This window comes from Callithrix jacchus, chromosome 10, assembly GCF_049354715.1.
Source record: "Callithrix jacchus isolate 240 chromosome 10, calJac240_pri, whole genome shotgun sequence".
In the NCBI taxonomy this organism is placed as follows: Eukaryota; Metazoa; Chordata; class Mammalia; order Primates; family Cebidae; genus Callithrix; species Callithrix jacchus.
In genome coordinates this window covers 98,429,993-98,447,730 of record NC_133511.1, presented here as the reverse complement: position 1 = coordinate 98,447,730, position 17,738 = coordinate 98,429,993, and the positions used below count along the sequence as shown (strand labels likewise).

The 17,738-nt window shown below is 44.8% G+C and overlaps 1 protein-coding gene across 8 annotated transcripts in view; it reads right to left on the bottom strand.

Moving 5' to 3' along the window:
* Positions 1-17,738, bottom strand: part of TCP11L1 (t-complex 11 like 1) — a 38,523-nt gene that overhangs the window by 8,522 nt on the left and 12,263 nt on the right. For 4 of the 8 annotated variants that reach the window (XM_035262314.3, XM_035262313.3, XM_078340814.1 and 1 more), the window contains exons 3-8: positions 15,669-15,801; positions 13,216-13,336; positions 12,320-12,540; positions 11,274-11,410; positions 8,738-8,934; positions 4,530-4,711 (exon numbers count right to left, since the gene is read on the bottom strand). In XM_035262314.3, the coding sequence (XP_035118205.1) occupies positions 4,530-4,711; positions 8,738-8,934; positions 11,274-11,410; positions 12,320-12,540; positions 13,216-13,336; positions 15,669-15,801 (991 nt within the window). Of the gene's footprint in view, positions 1-1,716; positions 1,890-4,529; positions 4,712-8,737; positions 8,935-11,273; positions 11,411-12,319; positions 12,541-13,215; positions 13,337-15,668; positions 15,802-17,738 lie in introns of all 8 variants that reach the window. The other 4 variants (XM_009007890.5, XM_078340815.1, XM_009007891.5 and 1 more) reach the window with 2 other exon arrangements.

Genomic DNA, 17,738 nt, shown 5'->3' with positions numbered 1-17,738 from the left:
AGGGCTGGCAGCCTCAATGAAGTAGAAATCTTTGTATTGTTCCTACCCAAAGATTGGTTTTTCTTTCCTTTTTCTTTTTTTTAAGAGACAGGGTCTTGCTCTGTCACCCAGGCTAGAGTGCGGTGGTGCAGTCATAGCTCACTGCAGCCTCAAACTCCTGGGCTCATGATCCTCTTGCGTCAGCCTCCTGAATAGCCAGGACTATATAGATGCATGTCACTTTCCTGGCTAATTTTGTATTTTTAAAAATTTTTGGTAGAGATGGGGTCTCACTATGTTGCCCAGGTAGTCTTGAACTCCTAGTTTTAAGTGATCCTCCCAGTAAGGGCTGGTTTGTAATCCCCATGACTATGACTGGCTGTTACAAAATAACCCAGGCAGCAGGATGAGAAGCAACTTGCTGGCCACAGGTCTACTTGCAGGCACTTGCCTGCCTCCCTACCAACAGTATAAGCCTTAGCTGAGTGCAGTGGTTCACGCCTGTAATCCCAACACTTTGGGAGGCCAAGGCAGGTGGATCACTTGAGTCTAGGAGTTTGAGATCGGCCTGGCCAACATGGCAAAACCCTGTCTCTACAAAATGGAGTGCAATGGTGCAATCTCAGCTCACTGCAATCTCTGCCTCCTGGGTTCAACTGATTCTCCTGCCTCAGCCTCCCAAGTAGCTGGGATTACAGGTGCATGCCGCCACATCCGGCTAATGTTTTTTTTTTTTGAGATGGAGTCTCGCTTTGTCGGCCAGTCTGGAGTGCAATGGCACGATCCCGGCTCACTGCAACCTCTGCCTCTTAGGTTCAAGTGATTCTCCTGCCTCAGCCTTTCGAGTAGCTAGGACTTACAGGCATGAGCTACCACACCCAGCTAATTTTTTTATTTTTAGTAGAGACAGGGTTTCACCATGTTGGCCAGGCTAGTCTGAACTCCTGAACCCTAGTGATCTGCCCGCCTCAGTTTTCCACAATGCTGAGACTACAGGCATGAGCTACTGTGCCCGGCCAGCTATTTTTTTAAAATATTTTTCATAGAGATGGGCTTTCACCATGTTAGTCAGATTGGTCTTGAACTCCTGACCTCAGGTGATCCACCTGCCTTGGTCTCCCAAAGTGCTGGGATCACAGGCATGAGCCACTGAGCCTGGCCGCATTAAAAATATTTTAATATTTCAAGTTTATTATAAATTTTAAATAGCAATATCTTATTACTATTTTAATAGTTTTATGGTATTACATACTAATATTTAATAATCTTTTAATAGTATTTTTAAATAACATCTTTATTCTGCTATTCAGTTATTTTTGTAACTGCTCCTATTTACTAAGGGCTTACTATGTGTTGCCAGGCACTGTAGCAAGTGCTTCACCATCTCATCTCAGGGAGTCCCTGCAGTGACCTTGTAAGGTTGCTGCTCTTATTCCCACTTTTAGAGATGAGGAAATGCTAATGACAAGCCACATGCCCAAGCTGCACAGTAAGCCCTGGGGTACCGCTTGTGAACCCAGGTGAGTGATTCCAAAGTCACAGCCCTTAGAACAATGATGGCTGCCTGGTCCAGTGCCTGTCTGTTGGGTGGCCCTGGTCTCTCTGTGATGCTTCATCACACTGTCTCCTTGCCCATCAGCACCCTAACCCCAGCTAAGCCCTAGGTTTCTTCAGAGGCGCCTGTCCTCCAGCCCCTCAGAGGGCACATCTCTGCTGCCTGCCTTCCCTCAAACATACCCATGATCCTGCGAATGGGGTCGTCAGGACTGGCCACAGCCTGGATCTGGCCCTTGAGCACGGTCTCCTTGTCCGTGGTGAAGGGGGAGGACCCACACAGGGAGAGGCAGCTGCTCACCTCCAGGCATACCTTCTCCCCGATGGTAGTGAGGACATCCTTCAGATGGAAGGAGCTGGAGCGGAGGAGGGGAGAAAGGGGCTGTAAGTAAAAGACACCTCTAACTGCTCCAACCACCCACACCGGGTGAGGATGACAGAGTCAGTAACTGGATTTATGTGTTCAAGGGACAATTTGTGACTCTTTTCCCAGCCACGTTGCCTCTCAGGCTGTGCATACCCGACCGGGGATCTTTCTTCCTCTCTCTCTGCTAGAAAAGAGAGTGGGAAGGGCAAGCGCTCAGAGTATACGAAGACCAATGACCCAAAGCACAACTTCCTACTGGCCTCTGTGTGATAAAATCAGCCTGGAATGATCTCAGAATATCTCTGTATACCTCTGGAGGGATACACAAGAAAGCAGAATTTGGTAGCTGTGGGACAAGAAGGAGAGAGAAACTCTTCTCTGGGTGCCCTTTTGTACCTTTTGATTTTTGAAACATGTGCATGTATTAACTACTTTTAAAAGAATAAAGAGGCCCAGTGCGCCTATAAACCCAGCACTTTGGGAGGCTGAGGCAGGTGGATCGGGAATTTGAGGTCAGGAGTTTGAGACCAGCCTGACCAACATGGTGAAACCTCATCTCTACTACAAATACAAAAAGATCAGCTGGTAGTGGTGGCAGGTGCCTATAATCCCAGATACTGGGGAGGTGGTGGTAGGAGAATCACTTGAACCGAGGAGGCAGAGGTTTCAGTGAGCAGAGATTGCATTATCGCACTCCAGCCTGGACGACAAGTGAAACTCTATCTCAAATAAATAAATAAATAAAATCAAAGAATAAAGAAACTTCAAATCCTAAAGTTAAAAAAAAGAGTACCTGGATACCCTGGGACCCCCCCAGGCTCTCCCAGGGTGCCTGCAGGGAGCCGCTCTGCTGAGAGGCATGCTGTGAGAAGGTAAATGCCTCTGTTCTGGGTCTAGAACCTTTGTACAGAATTACTGGGGGGCATGGGAGCAAGCCCTGGTACTCACTGTTGGCACCAGCTCTGTGCCCATCCCTGGAGGGTGAGTGTGGATATGAGAGTGCAAGGCTGGGCTCCCAAGGAAGCACTGGTCTGGGTCCCTCCCTCAGCGGAAGCTTTGACAGAATAGTTCTTCAGGCAGAGGACCTAGGTGACAGCCCAGGGCTGCGCCTGTGCAAAGGCCTCAGGCTAAGCCCTCAGCTGAGCAAACAGTTTCCTGGCCTCTCAACAAACTAGTCTGACTGTCAAAACTGTTAAACTCCTAGTCACAACATGTGGACGCTCCCCACACTGCACTGCACACACCCATGCTTTGTGCAAATTCAGCAGCAAAATTCCTCCATTTTGTAAAGATGAGAATGTTTAGGGGGTGCTTCCCTCGAAGAAGTCTCTGAATTGGACCTTGTCAGATAGAGCATTTACTTAGAACCACTCTAAGATATTCTATAGGCTGGAACCACAGAAGTCATCCAACATGACTCCATGGTAGAAGCGGTCACCGAAGCTTGCATACATGCACACTTACATGTGTGTTAAGTGCGTACTAGGTCACAACAGAAAATGAATTTCTTACTGCGGGTCCTAGTCACCAACATTTTTGTCCCAATTAATGACTGGATTTTAGCTTCCTCATAAGCTCCAGTAAAAGTTGAATGCATTTGAATGGCTTTGGGAAAGAAATAAAGCACTCAACAAACATCAAACACAAAAACCTTGGAGGTCAGGAGACAAACAGCCCCATTAAGGAAGGGGTCAGACAGTATTCTGTTCCCTGCGTAGGGAGAATAAATGAGTTGATGGCACTCAGCACCAAGCCAGGCCCAGGGAAGAGCATGCTAACAGGGCATGGAGGACCACGGGACCCCTAAGCCCAGGATCTCCGACTCAAGGCAAGCAACCACTGATACCAGCACTCCCCACCCTACCCATAGCCGACCCCTGCCTGAGCCACTTCTCTCGCCTCCTAAATGTTCCCTCACATCTACTATGTGCCCCCCACCAAAATTTAAATTTAAGAACCGGGTATGGTGGCTCACGCCTGTAATCCCAGCCCTTTGGGAGGCTGAGGTAGGCGGATCAGAGGTAATTCAAGGCCAGCCTAGCTAATATGGTGACTCCCCATCTCTACTAAAAATACACAAAAACAAAAACAAACAAAAAAACTAGCCGCACATGGTGGCACATAACTGTAGTCCCAGCTACTAGGAGGCTGACGCAGGAGAATTGCTTGAACCCAGGAGGCAGAGGCTTCAGTAAGCACACACTGCGCCACTGTACTTCAGCCTGGTAAACAGAGGGAGACTCTGTCTCCAAAAACAACAACAACAACAACACAAATCTAATGATGCTCTCTCCCTCTTGCTTCAAACTCTTCAATGGCTCCCTAATGCTCTTAGGACAATAACCCAACTCCTTGGTGTGGCCTCTAAGGCCTATAGGCTACTCAGCTAGTCACATACGATTTAAAGCCACAATCCTAGAGCTTTGCTAACCCTGCAGCTGATTCTAACTTTGACCCTGAATAAACTCTGCTGGGGTCTTCGTCAAGTGAACCGAGACAGCAAGGTTTCTTCTCAGTTCCCAGAGAGTGGCCCTGGGCTCAGCCTTATACTGGGAGATCCCCTCTGGGAGACTTCAGTTGGCTCTCTGCCATCCACCGCCTCCCATCCACACATGACAGTTCCACTTACGGCAGATGCATATCTGTTAGCAAAATCTTCACAATCATCTTTAGTTTCTCAGCAAAGTCAGCCTGGCTGGAAATTCCTGGGGCTGCCATGCTGAAGGTGACCAGCAACACAGCCCCCAGGATGGTCAGTTGTTCCAGCTGCAACTGGAGCTCGTGGAAGCGAGACTGGTCCATCAAAACTGTCTGTAATAAACAGAAGAGGCCATCGCTGAGCTGCAGGTCCGGGCTGGCCAGCAGAGGGCGAGAGCGCCACAGCCCCCTCACCTGCCTCTGCAGCTTCCCTCAGGGTTTGCACTAGTGGGTCAGAGCTTTGAGGGAGTCCCATGTGAAATAACCTCTCCATCTCAGAGCCCTTTCTCCTGAGCAAGGATGCAACATAGCACCCTCACTAAGAACACAGGCCTGGGTGTAAAGCCAGGCTCCGTGCTTAACAGCATGACCTTCCAGGCCGGGCACGGTGGTTCACGCCTGTAATCCCAGCACTTTGGGAGGCCAAGGCAGGCAGATCACCTGAGGTCAGGAGTTCAAGACCAGCCTGACCAACATGGTGAAACCCCGTCTCTACTAAAAATACAAAATTACCTTGGCGTGGTGGTGTACATCTGTAATCCCAGCTACTCAGGAGGCTAAGCCCAGGAGAATCGCTTGAACCCGGGAGGTGGAGGTTGCAATGAACTGAGATCACAGCATTGTACTACAGGCTGGGCAAGAAGAATGAAACTCCATCTCAAAAAAAACAAAAAAGCATGACCTCATGTAAGCATCCCCAACTTGGTCAGGCCTCTGTAGAATGGGGACTCCCACAGGACAGGGCTATTTTAAAGCTGAAGAAAGATCCTACTTATAAAATGGCTGGCAGAGCCAGCACTTGATAAATGAAAGTTATGTTGTTAGGACGAAAAGCATAAGGAGGCACAGACCTAGGGTCATCCACTCCTCCCAGTTTGTCTGGGACTATCCCAGTTTTCAAATTGAAACTCCCACATCCTGTGAACCACCACTCAGTCCCTACCAAACTAGGACAGCCAGTCACCCTGTACAGAGCAATGGAAGGCCAGGTGTGTTGGTAGGCACCTGCAGTCCCAGCTACTGGGAAGCTTCAGCAAGAGGATCACTGAGGCCCGAAGTTCAAGGCTGCAGTGCACTATGATCATGTCTGTGAATAGACACTACATTGCAGCTTGGGCAACACAGCAAGACCCCATCTTAAAACAACCACCACCCCAGGGCAATGGAGGGGAGAAATGCCTTGTGGGCAGAGCCTACACTTATTCACCTTGGTACCCGCTCAGCACCCAGTACAAAGGAAGCTAGTAAGGACCAGTGAGTAAATAAAGGAGAAAGAAACAGGAAGCACAGAGAGTAGAAGTGACAAAGAACAACCCAAAGCCTCCCGGAAAGCAAGTACATTCCCACGACTGCCTCCCCCATGTTAAAGGAAGCCCTGGGTCCTCATGCCAGCGCCTCCTGCCCAGGTGGATGAGAGAAGAAGGGAAAGGCTGCACAGATGGGTGTTTGATCTGAGAGTCTACAGGCTCATCAAATGGTCTCTAAGGGCCTGCCTTGCTGTCAGAAACTGAGATTTGCCAAATCAAGACATGAACAACGCGGGGTCACAGCCAAGAAGTAAAAACTATCTCTGAGGATTGAGAATCCTCTGCTGTTAAACAAATACACTCCCAAGGACTTATCATCTGTCTGTTTTCTGACTTCACATGGCTTTGTGGCTTCCCAACAGCCCACAGGACTTGAGTTTAAGATGGAGATTGCCAAGGATCAATTCCTGGAATAGACAGCTATCCCCAGGGACCATCACCACCTTCCCCAGAGCATTTTTTTTCCCAGAAAAAGAGTTTATTCATAAGACTGCCAAGTGAGGAGGCTGGAGAACAGGTCTCAAATCCCCGTCTCCATAGAGAGGGTTTAGGGATATTCACAGCATGAAGAAGCAGAGGTATCTAAGGCTTGGGGAAGATGATCGGCAGTGGGGAAAAGGGAGTACTGGATGGTCTCCCACAGCTATGTTTAAAGAGATATGTCAGGCTGAGAACTTCCCTCCAGAAGAACATGCTTCTCTTCTGGGTTGAAAGGGAACATTTTCCCATCTCCAATTTGACATTCTCTTTAGAGCTTCCTCCAGCACAAAACAGGGAACTCAGGGGCAAGAGGCAAAACCTTAAGCTCACAACTTCTTGAAAGAAAAAATAAGATATTTAAAGAAGTAGCTTGATCTGAGGCTAGCAATAAGAAGCTCATGTACCCCCCAAAAAGAGGGGAGAGTCCACATACCAAAACAGCTATTTATAGAAACACTGGGGGAATCCCTTCTTAGTCATATTCTTAAAGAAGTCGTGCAGTTAGAAGGATGTATTATGAAAAGCATAAAAAGAAAAAATGTTGTTCAGCATGGAAGGGGAAGAACTTCCTTAGGTAAAGCTGTAAGCAACCACACCACTGCCATGGTTTTGATCAAGATGTGTAAAAACAGCAGAAAAGTTCAGCAGCACAAATTGGAAGCCTCATACATTACTGGTGGGATTGTAAAATGACGCAGCTGATTTGGAAAACAGTTTGGTAGTTCCTCAAAATGTTAAACTTAAGAGTCACTACGTAACCCAGCAAGTCTAATCCTAGGTACATAATCAAGAGAGGTAAAAACATGTGTCCATGCAGAAACTTATATTGGAATATTCACAGAAGCATAATGTATAATAACAACCCAAATGTTCATCAGCTGATGAATGAATAAATAAAATGTGGTACGTCCATACAATAAAATATATCATTCAGCCTTAAAAAGAAAGGAGGGCTGGGCGTGGTAACTCATGCCTGTAATCTCGACACTGGGAGGCCAGGGAGGGAGGATCACTTGAGGCCAAGAGTTTAAGACCAGCCTGGGTAACACAGTAAGACCCCTGTCTCTACAAAAAACACATTTAAAAATAAGCTGGGTGTGGTGGTATACTCTTATAATCCTAGCTACCCAAGAGGCTGAGGCAGGAGGATCACTTGAACCCCAAAGTTCAAGGTTAGAGTGAGCCATTGTATCACCACACTCTAACCGGAGCAATACATGAGATCCTGTCTCTAAAAACAAACAAATCAAAAACCCAGAAAGGGAACACTGACACATACTTCAACATAAATGAATCTTGAAGACATTATGCTAAGTAAAACAAGCATGACCCAAAAGGACAAAAATTGTATAATTTCACTCATATGAGATACTCAGAGTAGTCCAATTCATAGAATCTCAAAGGAGAATAATGGCTGCCAGGGGCCAGAGGGCGGGGGCAATGGGGAATGACTGGTGTGTTTGATGGGAAGACAGTTTCACAGATGGAAAAATGAAAATGTTCCGGAGATGGCTGGTGGCCATGGTTGCCCAACAGTGCAAATGCACTTGATGCCACTGAACTGAACAACTAGAAATGGTTAAAATGGTAAATTTTATGTGTATTTTACCACTATTAAAAAAACAGAGTGGAAGAGAGGACTAACGTACTGATATATGCTACAACGTGGAAAAACGTTGGTGAAAGAATCCAGGCACAAATGTCTGGTACTGTATGATTTCACTTATATCAAATGTCCAGGATAGGCAAATCCATAGAGACAGAAAGCAGAGTTGTGGCTTCAAGGGCTGGAGGGAGAGGGAAAGGGCAGTGACTGCTAATGAGTGCAGATTTCTACTGGAAGTGATAAAAATGGTCTCAAACAGTGGTAATGGATGCATAACTCTGTGATGATATTAAAAACCACGGAGATGTACACTCCAATAAGGAGAGTTTTCTGGTACATGAATTATATCAGAATAAAGCTATTCTTTTTACTTTTTATTTCATTTATTTATTTTTATTTCTTGATACGGAGTCTCGCTCTGTCACCCAGGCTTGAGTGCAGTGGTTTGATCTTGGCTCACTGCAACCTCCACCTCCCAGGTTCAAGTGATTCTCCTGCCTCAGCCTCCTAAGTGGCTGGGACTACAGGCCCCCACCACCACGCCTGGCTAGTTTTTAGTATTTTTAGTACAGATGAGGTTTCACCATGTTGCCCAGTCTGGTCTTGAACTCCTGACCTCAAGCAATCTGCCTCCCAAAGTGCTGAGATTACAGGAGTGAGCCACCATGCCCGGCCAAAGCTATTCTTTTTAAAAAGTTCAGCAGCATAAAAACAAATATGAGTAGTGAGACGACTCAAGAGACCTACTTCGGGGAATGGCTTCTGGAGGTGGTCCCACTTCAGAAGCTTCAGGTAAGCATAATTCTGGACAGCAACAGGGCTCAGCCTGGGCATGTCCTCAGAGCCAGCAGCCGTTTTCCCCCCTGGCAGGGCGTGTTTATACTTCTGAGTCATAAGGTCCTCTGAGGCTTCTTCCAGCCACTGGGTGACAAAATCCAGGGAGTCTGTGAAAAACAAAGCTGCACATATTACCTTGATGCTTCTCGGAATTACTTTAGGGACAACCGATGTCCTGGCAGAGTGATAAAAGTAGAAAATATGAACTTTGGAATCAAATAAAACTTGGAGCAAATCATAGTAGTACCCATGATTAACTAAGGGATCTCAGACAAGACATAATGTGTCTGAGTTTCAGATGCCTGATATAAGGAAATTTACAATACCCACCTCACAGGCTGTTGTGAGGATTACACAAGACAATGAATAAGCCAGGCATGGTGGCTCACAACTGTAATCCCAGCACTTTGGGAGGCTGAGGTAGGAAGACTGCTTGAACCCAGGAGTTCGAGACCAGCCTGGGCAATGTGGTAAGGCTCTGTCTCTACAAAAAATACAAAAATCAGCTGGGTGTGGTGGCATGTGCCTGTAGGAGAACTACTTGTGCCCCAGAGGTTAAGGTTGCAGTGAGTGGTGATCACACCACTGTACTCCAGCCTGAGTGACAGAGCTAGATCCTGTCTAAAATAAGAAAGACACCTAGCCATGCCTTGCCACCCACCCGGTATTTAACAAACCTTCCTTCTCTTCTCTCTCTTCCTGACCACTGTATGATATGGAGCTGAAAGCCCTGGCGACTCCAGCTCTAGAGACAGACAGGATGAGACAGTGGCTAGAGTTTCCCTGTATAAAGTATCCTCTACACTGACGATGAGGCTTTTCCTTGTTTAGATCTTAACCTGGTTTCAATCTGGCTTCCCTTCAGCCTGGGGGAAAGTAAACTCTGTCAGAGAAGCCCCACACCGCTTTTAGCAGCCCTTAAGTACTCCTGCTTTTCTAAGCTGCGTAATGCAGTGGGCACTCTGAGGGATAGAGAGAGAGAGCTGGCGGCTCTTGCACATCATCTGATAAAAACTGTGCCTATCAGGTCCCAGGAGGTATTGCAGCTCTGTCAGTGGATGCTTCCTTAAAACCAGGTGGGCAGCCAAGGTGACAGCTGTGGTCTGCTCTTCACTGGGGCAGGGGGATACAGCTCTGGCTTGCCCTGAGCGCTCAGTCCTGACTGCTGAGCTATCTGGCTTCACTCTCTCTTCTGTAGACAGCGTGCTCCCGTAACCTGTCAGCTTTAGGAAACCTGGGCTTCCATGTTGTGAGTTAAGTGCTAGATGCAGGCACTGTAGCTGCTTCCACCCTAGCAGTGAGTCCTCCACTGCACCCTTGCTTCCAGGGCCAAGCCTTAATATTAAGGCTCTTCAGCCTACAAAACTCTGCCCAGCGGAGGTTGCAGTGAACCAAGATCGCGCCACTGCACTCCAGCCTGGGTGACAAATCGAGACTCCAATTCAAAAAAAAAAAACTCTGCCCAGTACTCTCACAACACTGGTGAGAGTGTGAGCTTGTGGTCAGTCCATTATGGTCAAAAATCTCTGAAAACCTGTTTCTAACATCTGTAAAATGGGGTTAAAAAAAGGTGCCCGGCTCATCATCAGCTTACTGTGTGAGGATTACACATGATCACGCACATACAGCCTGTGGCACAAGCCTGGCACTTAGTAAACATTCCTAAACTTCTTTTATTTCTACCCCTACCTTGCCCTTTCCTGACTTCCCCTGCCCCCAGCACCACCTCAGACTTCTCTGCCTGGGGCGAGATGAATTGACTGTGTGGGGCACTGCAACTAATCTGGTCAGGCAACCCAATCAACCCAGAGACCGCTGTTTTCATCTCCTCATCAGCAAAGTTAGAGGCCAAACAGAATTCATCATACATTGGCTCTGAAGACTGAAATTTACCCAGAATGTCAGCCAGCAATGCAGAGACCATAAAAAGCACCCTAGAAATACAACATAGTTTTAGATTCTGATAGTTGTCTGTTTTCTGCAGTCATCTGAGACGTTCATAAAAATGAAGACTCTTCCTGGGTATAAAACAAGAAGATTTATGCATCCAGAGCAAAAGCACAGTTAAATTTCCTGCTACGCCACACAGGGAGAAGAAAAGTGAATTAACATTCACAGGACGTCTGTCATGTTTTAAAAAACCAAGACCAAGAATATATTTTACTTCAAACTGGTGTTTTCATCAAAAAACCATTTATAATTGAGGACTTCATTGTTTTTAATTTCTATTCTCATGGCCTCACACATTCCTTTTGCTTGTCAATTAAGTTTTCTTCTCAATGCTTAACAACTCTAGATGGAAGCCTAACATTTTGTGCTTTTCTTCTTCAAATTAGACTATTCTCATACTAAATTTTAGTTTTGTTCTAAAAATAATAACTAGCTATGGCAGCTAAAATGAAAAACCACAGACAACAAAAAAAGTACCACGAAATATAAAACATACTTGGTTGCCTCTCCAAAATCTCCTGAAACTTCTTCCTCTCGTATTCAACTGACTGCTGCATGAGATGAGGCCTGATGCTACTGATAGCAAAGTTGGCCATGTCCACTTTCATTAGGTCCAACACAGAAAAAATTTCTCTAAAAGAAAAAAGGATTTAGAACCAAGCAATTGTAAACTAAACATAATATTAAAGGAAAAGAGGACCAGACCCGTAGCTCATGCCTGTAATCCCAGTACTTTGAGAGGCCAAGGCGGGAGGACCACTTGAGCCCAGAAGTTCCAGACCAGCCTGGGCAGCAAAGCAATTGTGACAACATGATAAAAACTGATGGATCTACATGAAGGGCATGTGAATGGTGATTGTACTGTTTTTGAAACTTTTCTGTAGGTTTGAAATTTTTCAAAAGAAAATGTTGAGGGAATTAGATGTATAAAAAAATATATAGATCAAAATGATAAAAGTGATTGTACCTCTGAGTGGTACAATTATGAATAAATGTCCTCTTTTTACTTTTCTGCATTTTACAAAATGTTTGCTTGAAATTCCTTTGTTAATTCATGAGTACCAAGACTTCGGGAAGTTTAAACTGAAACTAGCTCTGGGCTGAGCACAGTGGCTCATGCCTGTGGTCCCAGCACTTTGGGAGGCCAAGGCGAGTGGATCACCTGAGGTCAGGAGTTCGAGACCAGCCTGTCCAACATAGTGAAACCCCATGTCTACTAAAAATACAAAAGTTAGCCAGGCATGGTGGTGTGCGCCTGTAATCCCAGCTACTCAGGAGGCTGAGGCATGAGAATTGCTTGAATGCAGGATGCAGAGGTTGCAGTGAGCGAAGATTGCCCCATTGCACTCCAGCTTGGGCAACAGAGTGAGACTCCATCTCAAAAAAAAAGAAAAGAAAATAGCTCATGCTCCCTTGCCAGTCTGCGTGTCTTCCTCCCCTTCTTCCCTGCCCAGCCTCCCCGCTTCTTCCCCCACAAAAAGAAAAAAAAGAAAATAGCTCTGAATTGTAGGTATACAGAGTATGATTAACATAGTTCCATACCTGAAAAGGGGCACTATTTCCTTAATGTCCTTTAGTTTCTTAACTTCCTCATCTCGAGCGGGTGCACACAGTGTCCCCATCATGCCAATAATGAATTCTGCCAGCTTGGAAATATCTAGGGCCCCATTCTCTGCTTCCTGCTTTATCAGATCCAGGTCCAAGACTTCTGTTATCTGGTTTCTCAGTCTAGTGTGACCAGGCAGCAAGAAAGATAAGAGAGTCTACAAGAGAACACAGCTACATTTAATCAAAATTCCTTAGACATCATTTCTAATTATATGTAATTTATAACTATCCAAATAAGGGTTTACCAATTGCTACATAATATTGCACATATTTTACTTCTTACTCAACAAATCTACAGAAAAACATGTTTACAAATCATTTACAATAATTACTTAAGCTTCCACTTAAGCGCCAGTAGAAATTAAATGGATAGAAGAAAAACCTGTTAACGGTGAAAGAAGAAAAGCATGTTTATTAATGTGAGCCTGTGAGCCAACCACAGATGACAATTTCCATGGATACATTTCTTCTTTGATGCTATTGCTAAAGGCATTGCAAAAACAGTCCCTCCACCTAAAGCTTTCTCTATCCCGAAGGCTGAATCACTTTTTGGCCATTATAAATGGAATGTGTCCACACCTATTAAAATTTATAAATAACATAGATTTTGTGAAATAACTCTGTTGTCTTTAATGCCTTCAGGTTATATGGCTTGCTTAAAATTTTTTTTAAAAGGGCGTTAAGCCAAAACACTCTTGATCTACCTTTTGGCAAGTTATTTAACTTCTTGATCCTTCAGTTTCTTTATAAAGTCTTCTGGTGGTGAAATAAGAAGTTAAATAAACACTCCTAACACACCAGAAAGCATCACAATTCACTCTTTGCCTCACCTCTTTGATTTCTCCTACAAGTTTGATAGCATGGTCATATGCTGGGGGGTCTTCACTTAGCTGTGCACTCAAGCAATCCCAAAACGCTTTATGTACAATATCCTTTACTCTTTTCTTCAAGCTGGGGCAGTGGGGAAAAAAAAAGGTAAAAAACAAAATATCTGAGTTTCAAATCACTTTCAAAAGCACAAATACTATGGGTTTCGGGTAAGATCAATCTCAGTCATATGGACCAAGGAAAAATTTCCCAGGCATACTTCAACCAATGGCATACATTTTTTTTAAAAGTTAGTGATTTTTAAGCCTCTCATTGGAAAGAATCACTCTCAAGTAATTGGATGACCAACATTAATCATTTTTAGTTCCCTGATATTAGTCAGTTTCCTAAGATTTTTATAATTAGTAGTCTAAGATAACAATTTAGGCTGGGCATGGTGGCTTATGCCTGTAATCTCAGCACTGGGAAGCTGAGGTAGGCAGATCACCTGAGGTCAGGAGTTTGAGATCAGGCTGGCCAGAGGTTGAAATGAGCCGAGATAGCGCCACTGCACTCTAGCCTGGCTGCACTCTAGCCTGACAGAGCAAGACACTGTCTCAAAATAATAATAATAGTAACAACAACAATTCAGTATACAGTAGGTTGAAGGGCTTTATTTCCTAAAAATATCATATTCCCATGTGATATATGGGACAATTGCTTAACTAAGTACCAAACTATAACAATTTATATATACATCATAACATTTCATTAAAACCAGTCTTGACCAGGTGTGAGGGCGCATGCCTGTAATCACAGCATTTTGGGAGGCCAAGGAGGGCAGATCACCTGAGGTGAGGTGTTCAAGACCAGACTGGCCAACACGGTGAGACACTGTCTCTACAAAGAATACAAAAATTAGTGGGGCATGGTGGCGCATGCTTGTAGTCCCAGCTACTCGGGAGGCAGAGGCAGGAGAACTGCTTGAACCTGGGAGGCGGAGGCTGCAGTGAGCTGAGATTGCACCACTGCACTCCAGCTTGGGCAACAGAGAAGACTCTGTCTCAAAAAACAATAACAAGAACAACAACAAACCAGTCTTTATGTCTTGAGCACAAAACAAATAATTTTTCATTATTAAATGCAAAACAGTGGCTGGGCATGGTGGCTCACGCCTATAATCCCAGCACTTTGGGAGGCCAAGGCAGGTGGATCATGAGACCATTCTGGCCAACATGGTAAAATCCCGTCTCTACTAAAAAATACAAAAATTAGCTGGGTATGGTGGCATGCCTCTGGAGTCCCAGCTACTTGGGAGGCTAAGGCAGGAGAATCACTTGAACCTGGGAGGCGGAGGTTGCAGTGAGCTGAGATCGCGCTACTGCACTCCATCCTGGTGACAGCAAGACTCCATCTCAAAAAGAAAAAAAAAAGCAAAAAAGTACTATCTTTGCAGATAGAAGAAATATCTGCGAAGTCATATTTAGAAACTCCTACAAAAGACACTTGCCAGCACAGCAGCCATTCCTCCCCCTTTGTTAACAGAATCTCAGTGTTTTTCAGGGTAACAATATACTCTGCCTGTGACAATAAGTCATGCTGATCTAATAAGCCCATCACAGTAGTTCACTCCCTTTTACCCGATTTAAGCTTTCCGGGTTCACTTATAACAGGGGTAGCATGTGACTAAATTCTGATTAACGAAATATTAGCAGATGTCTGTTTCATGACTCCAGGGGAAGATGTTCCTCTCTAACAAAAGGAGAGCTCTAGTCCTCCCAACCTTTTCCCTCCTGCCTGGAATGCTGATGTATGATGGGATGCTTGGAGCTGCAGCATTCATCCTGCAACCATGAAGACACCCCAACAGACTCTCAGAGTCCTGACTCGAGTGAGCTACTGACAGAAGGGCATCGGCATGAATATTTCCTTGATTCTAAAACAAACATTCCCCCTCATATTTTAATCTCTCAGAAACTTGGATCTTTCTTAAAATCAATGGCATTTTTACAATTATAATGGGCGGTGTTTTTTCTTTCTTATGACAGCACATTTTTAAAAGGTGCACCTTACAATCAGTAGAGTCTTCTATTCAATAAAAAAATGGTAAGTGCCAGGTACTAGGGACATAGAGAATAACCCACACACAGTCTTCACCTTTGTGAGGAAACCAACGACTATAGTACACTGTGATAGTTTCAGAGAAGTGAATGAAACAATGCAATGAAAACACAAGATGAGGCTGCTAGATCCTACTGAGTAGGCAGAAGCTGATAAGAAAGACTCTCACAAAAGATTCCCAGACCTTTTATTTGCATTCTAAAGAACTAGTGTTCCTGGTTTAGGAATACTTTTTAGCAATAATATACAAAAGAAAAAATATATTTGAATATACTGGTATCAAATGAAGGAAACATTTAGAAAACTGGGAAATGGCAGTATTCTACTAAGCAAGATAATTTAGCAAACACCTTACCTGTTTTCTGGTAATTCAACTGGTTTAATCTGAAAGTCTCCATTTACTACAATTTCATGGGCTAGAGCCATGTTGGTGACGCCTCTTGCTGTCTCTAGAAGTTCTTCTACCGTCACAAAGCGAGGAGGACTAGCTGTAAAAAAAACACTCACTGTAAGAGATTTGCTTCTCTAGATTCGATATTCTATTAAAATAAGGAGAAGACAGTGGTTCTGGTACCAGACAATAATTTCAGTTATTGCCTCCATTAAAATGTTTGTCCTGGCATTTTCAAACAGCAGCAGAATGTTACTTGATATTCTTTTTTTTTTTAAAACCTAGAATCCTGAAAGCAGAGATCATTTATTAATATTCAAAACATCTGGGTTTTGTTTTTTTTTTTTTCAGATGAAGTCTCACTCTGTCACCTAAGCTGGAGTGCAGTGGTGTAATCTCGGTTCACCATGACCTCCGCCTCCCAGGTCCAAGCGAGTCTCCTGCCTCAGCCTCCTGAGTAGCTGGGACCACAGGTATGTGCCACCACTCCCAGCTAATTTTTCGTATTTTTTAGTAGAGGCGAGGTTTCACAGTGTTACCAGAATAGTCTCGATCTCCTGACCCTGTGATCCGCCCGCCTCGGCCTCTCAAAGTGCTAGAATTACAGGTGTGAGCCACCGCACCCAGCCAACACCTGGTTTTTACTAAGACTGGTCAATGGAAAATAATTACAGTAAATTGAAACTTAGGAAAACTTAAGTTAAAGATGATCATCTGTCCCATAAGCTGAGGGTTTATTTTCTAATCTTTCTACCTCCTGTCTGCCCTAAAAAGAAAAAAAAAGAGACACCAGATTTAAGATCTCTTTTGCTCCCACTAGCAGTTTACTTTCGCACTACCACAAACATTGCCACAAATGAATCTCCCCAAATGAAAACAGCATCAAGGCTAGGCACAGTGGTTGACATGTGTAATGTCAGTACTTTGGGAGGCCAAGGCAAGAGGCCAGTAGTTGGAGACCAGCCTAGGCACCATAGTGAGACCTTGTCTCTACAAAAAAAATTAGAAAACTGGCCGGGCGCGGTGGCTCACGCCTGTAATCCCAGCACTTTGGGAGGCCGAGGCGGGTTGATCACGAGGTCAAGAGATCGAGACCATCCTGGTCAACATGGTGAAATCCTGTCTCTACTAAAAACACAAAAAATTAGCTGGGCGCGGTGGTGCGTGGAGGTTGAGGCAGGAGAATTGCCTGAACCCAGGAGACGGAGGTTGTGGTGAGCCGAGATCACGCCATTGCACTCCAGCCTGGGTAACAAGAGTGAAACTCCGTCTCAAAAAAAAAAAAAAAAAATAGAAAACTATCTGGGTATGGTGGTGCGTGCATGCCTGAAGTCCCAGCTACTGAGGAGGTTGAGGCTGGGGGATCACTTGAGCCTGTGGTGACCTATGATCATGTCACTGCACTCCAGTCTGGGCAACAGAGCAAGAACCTGTCTCAAAAAAAATAAAAGGTTAAAAAAAATTAAAATAGCTGGGCACGGTGACTCACGCCTATAATCCCAGCACTTTGGGAGACTGAGGCAGTTGGATTACCTGAGGTCAAGAGTTCAAGACCAGCTTGGCCATCAAGAGATCGCGATCATCCTGGCTAACATAGTGAAACCCCATCTCTACTAAAAAATACAAAAATTAGCTGGGCGTGGTGGTGTGCCCCTGTAGTCACAGCTACTTGGGAGGCTGAGGCAGGTGAAACCCTTGAACCCAGGATACGCAGGTTGCAGTTAGCCAAGATTACAACACTCCTCTCCAGCCTGGGTGACAGAGTAAGACCTTGTCTCAAAAAAAAAAAAAAAGAAATTAAAATAGTATCAAGTCCTTTATGGTGCTGATGATGGTGTTGAAACAATGCTAAAACTACCATCTTGTACAGGATACTGAGACAGAATATGAGAGCTCTGCAGTGGCCAATGGACAGATCAAAAGAGATGTGACACAAGAATTTTGTACAATGCTGATCCAGTGAATCAAAAACTTTGAAAAAGAGTCATCATTGATTTCTCTCTTTCCCCTGCTTCATTATCCAAGTCCTGTAGA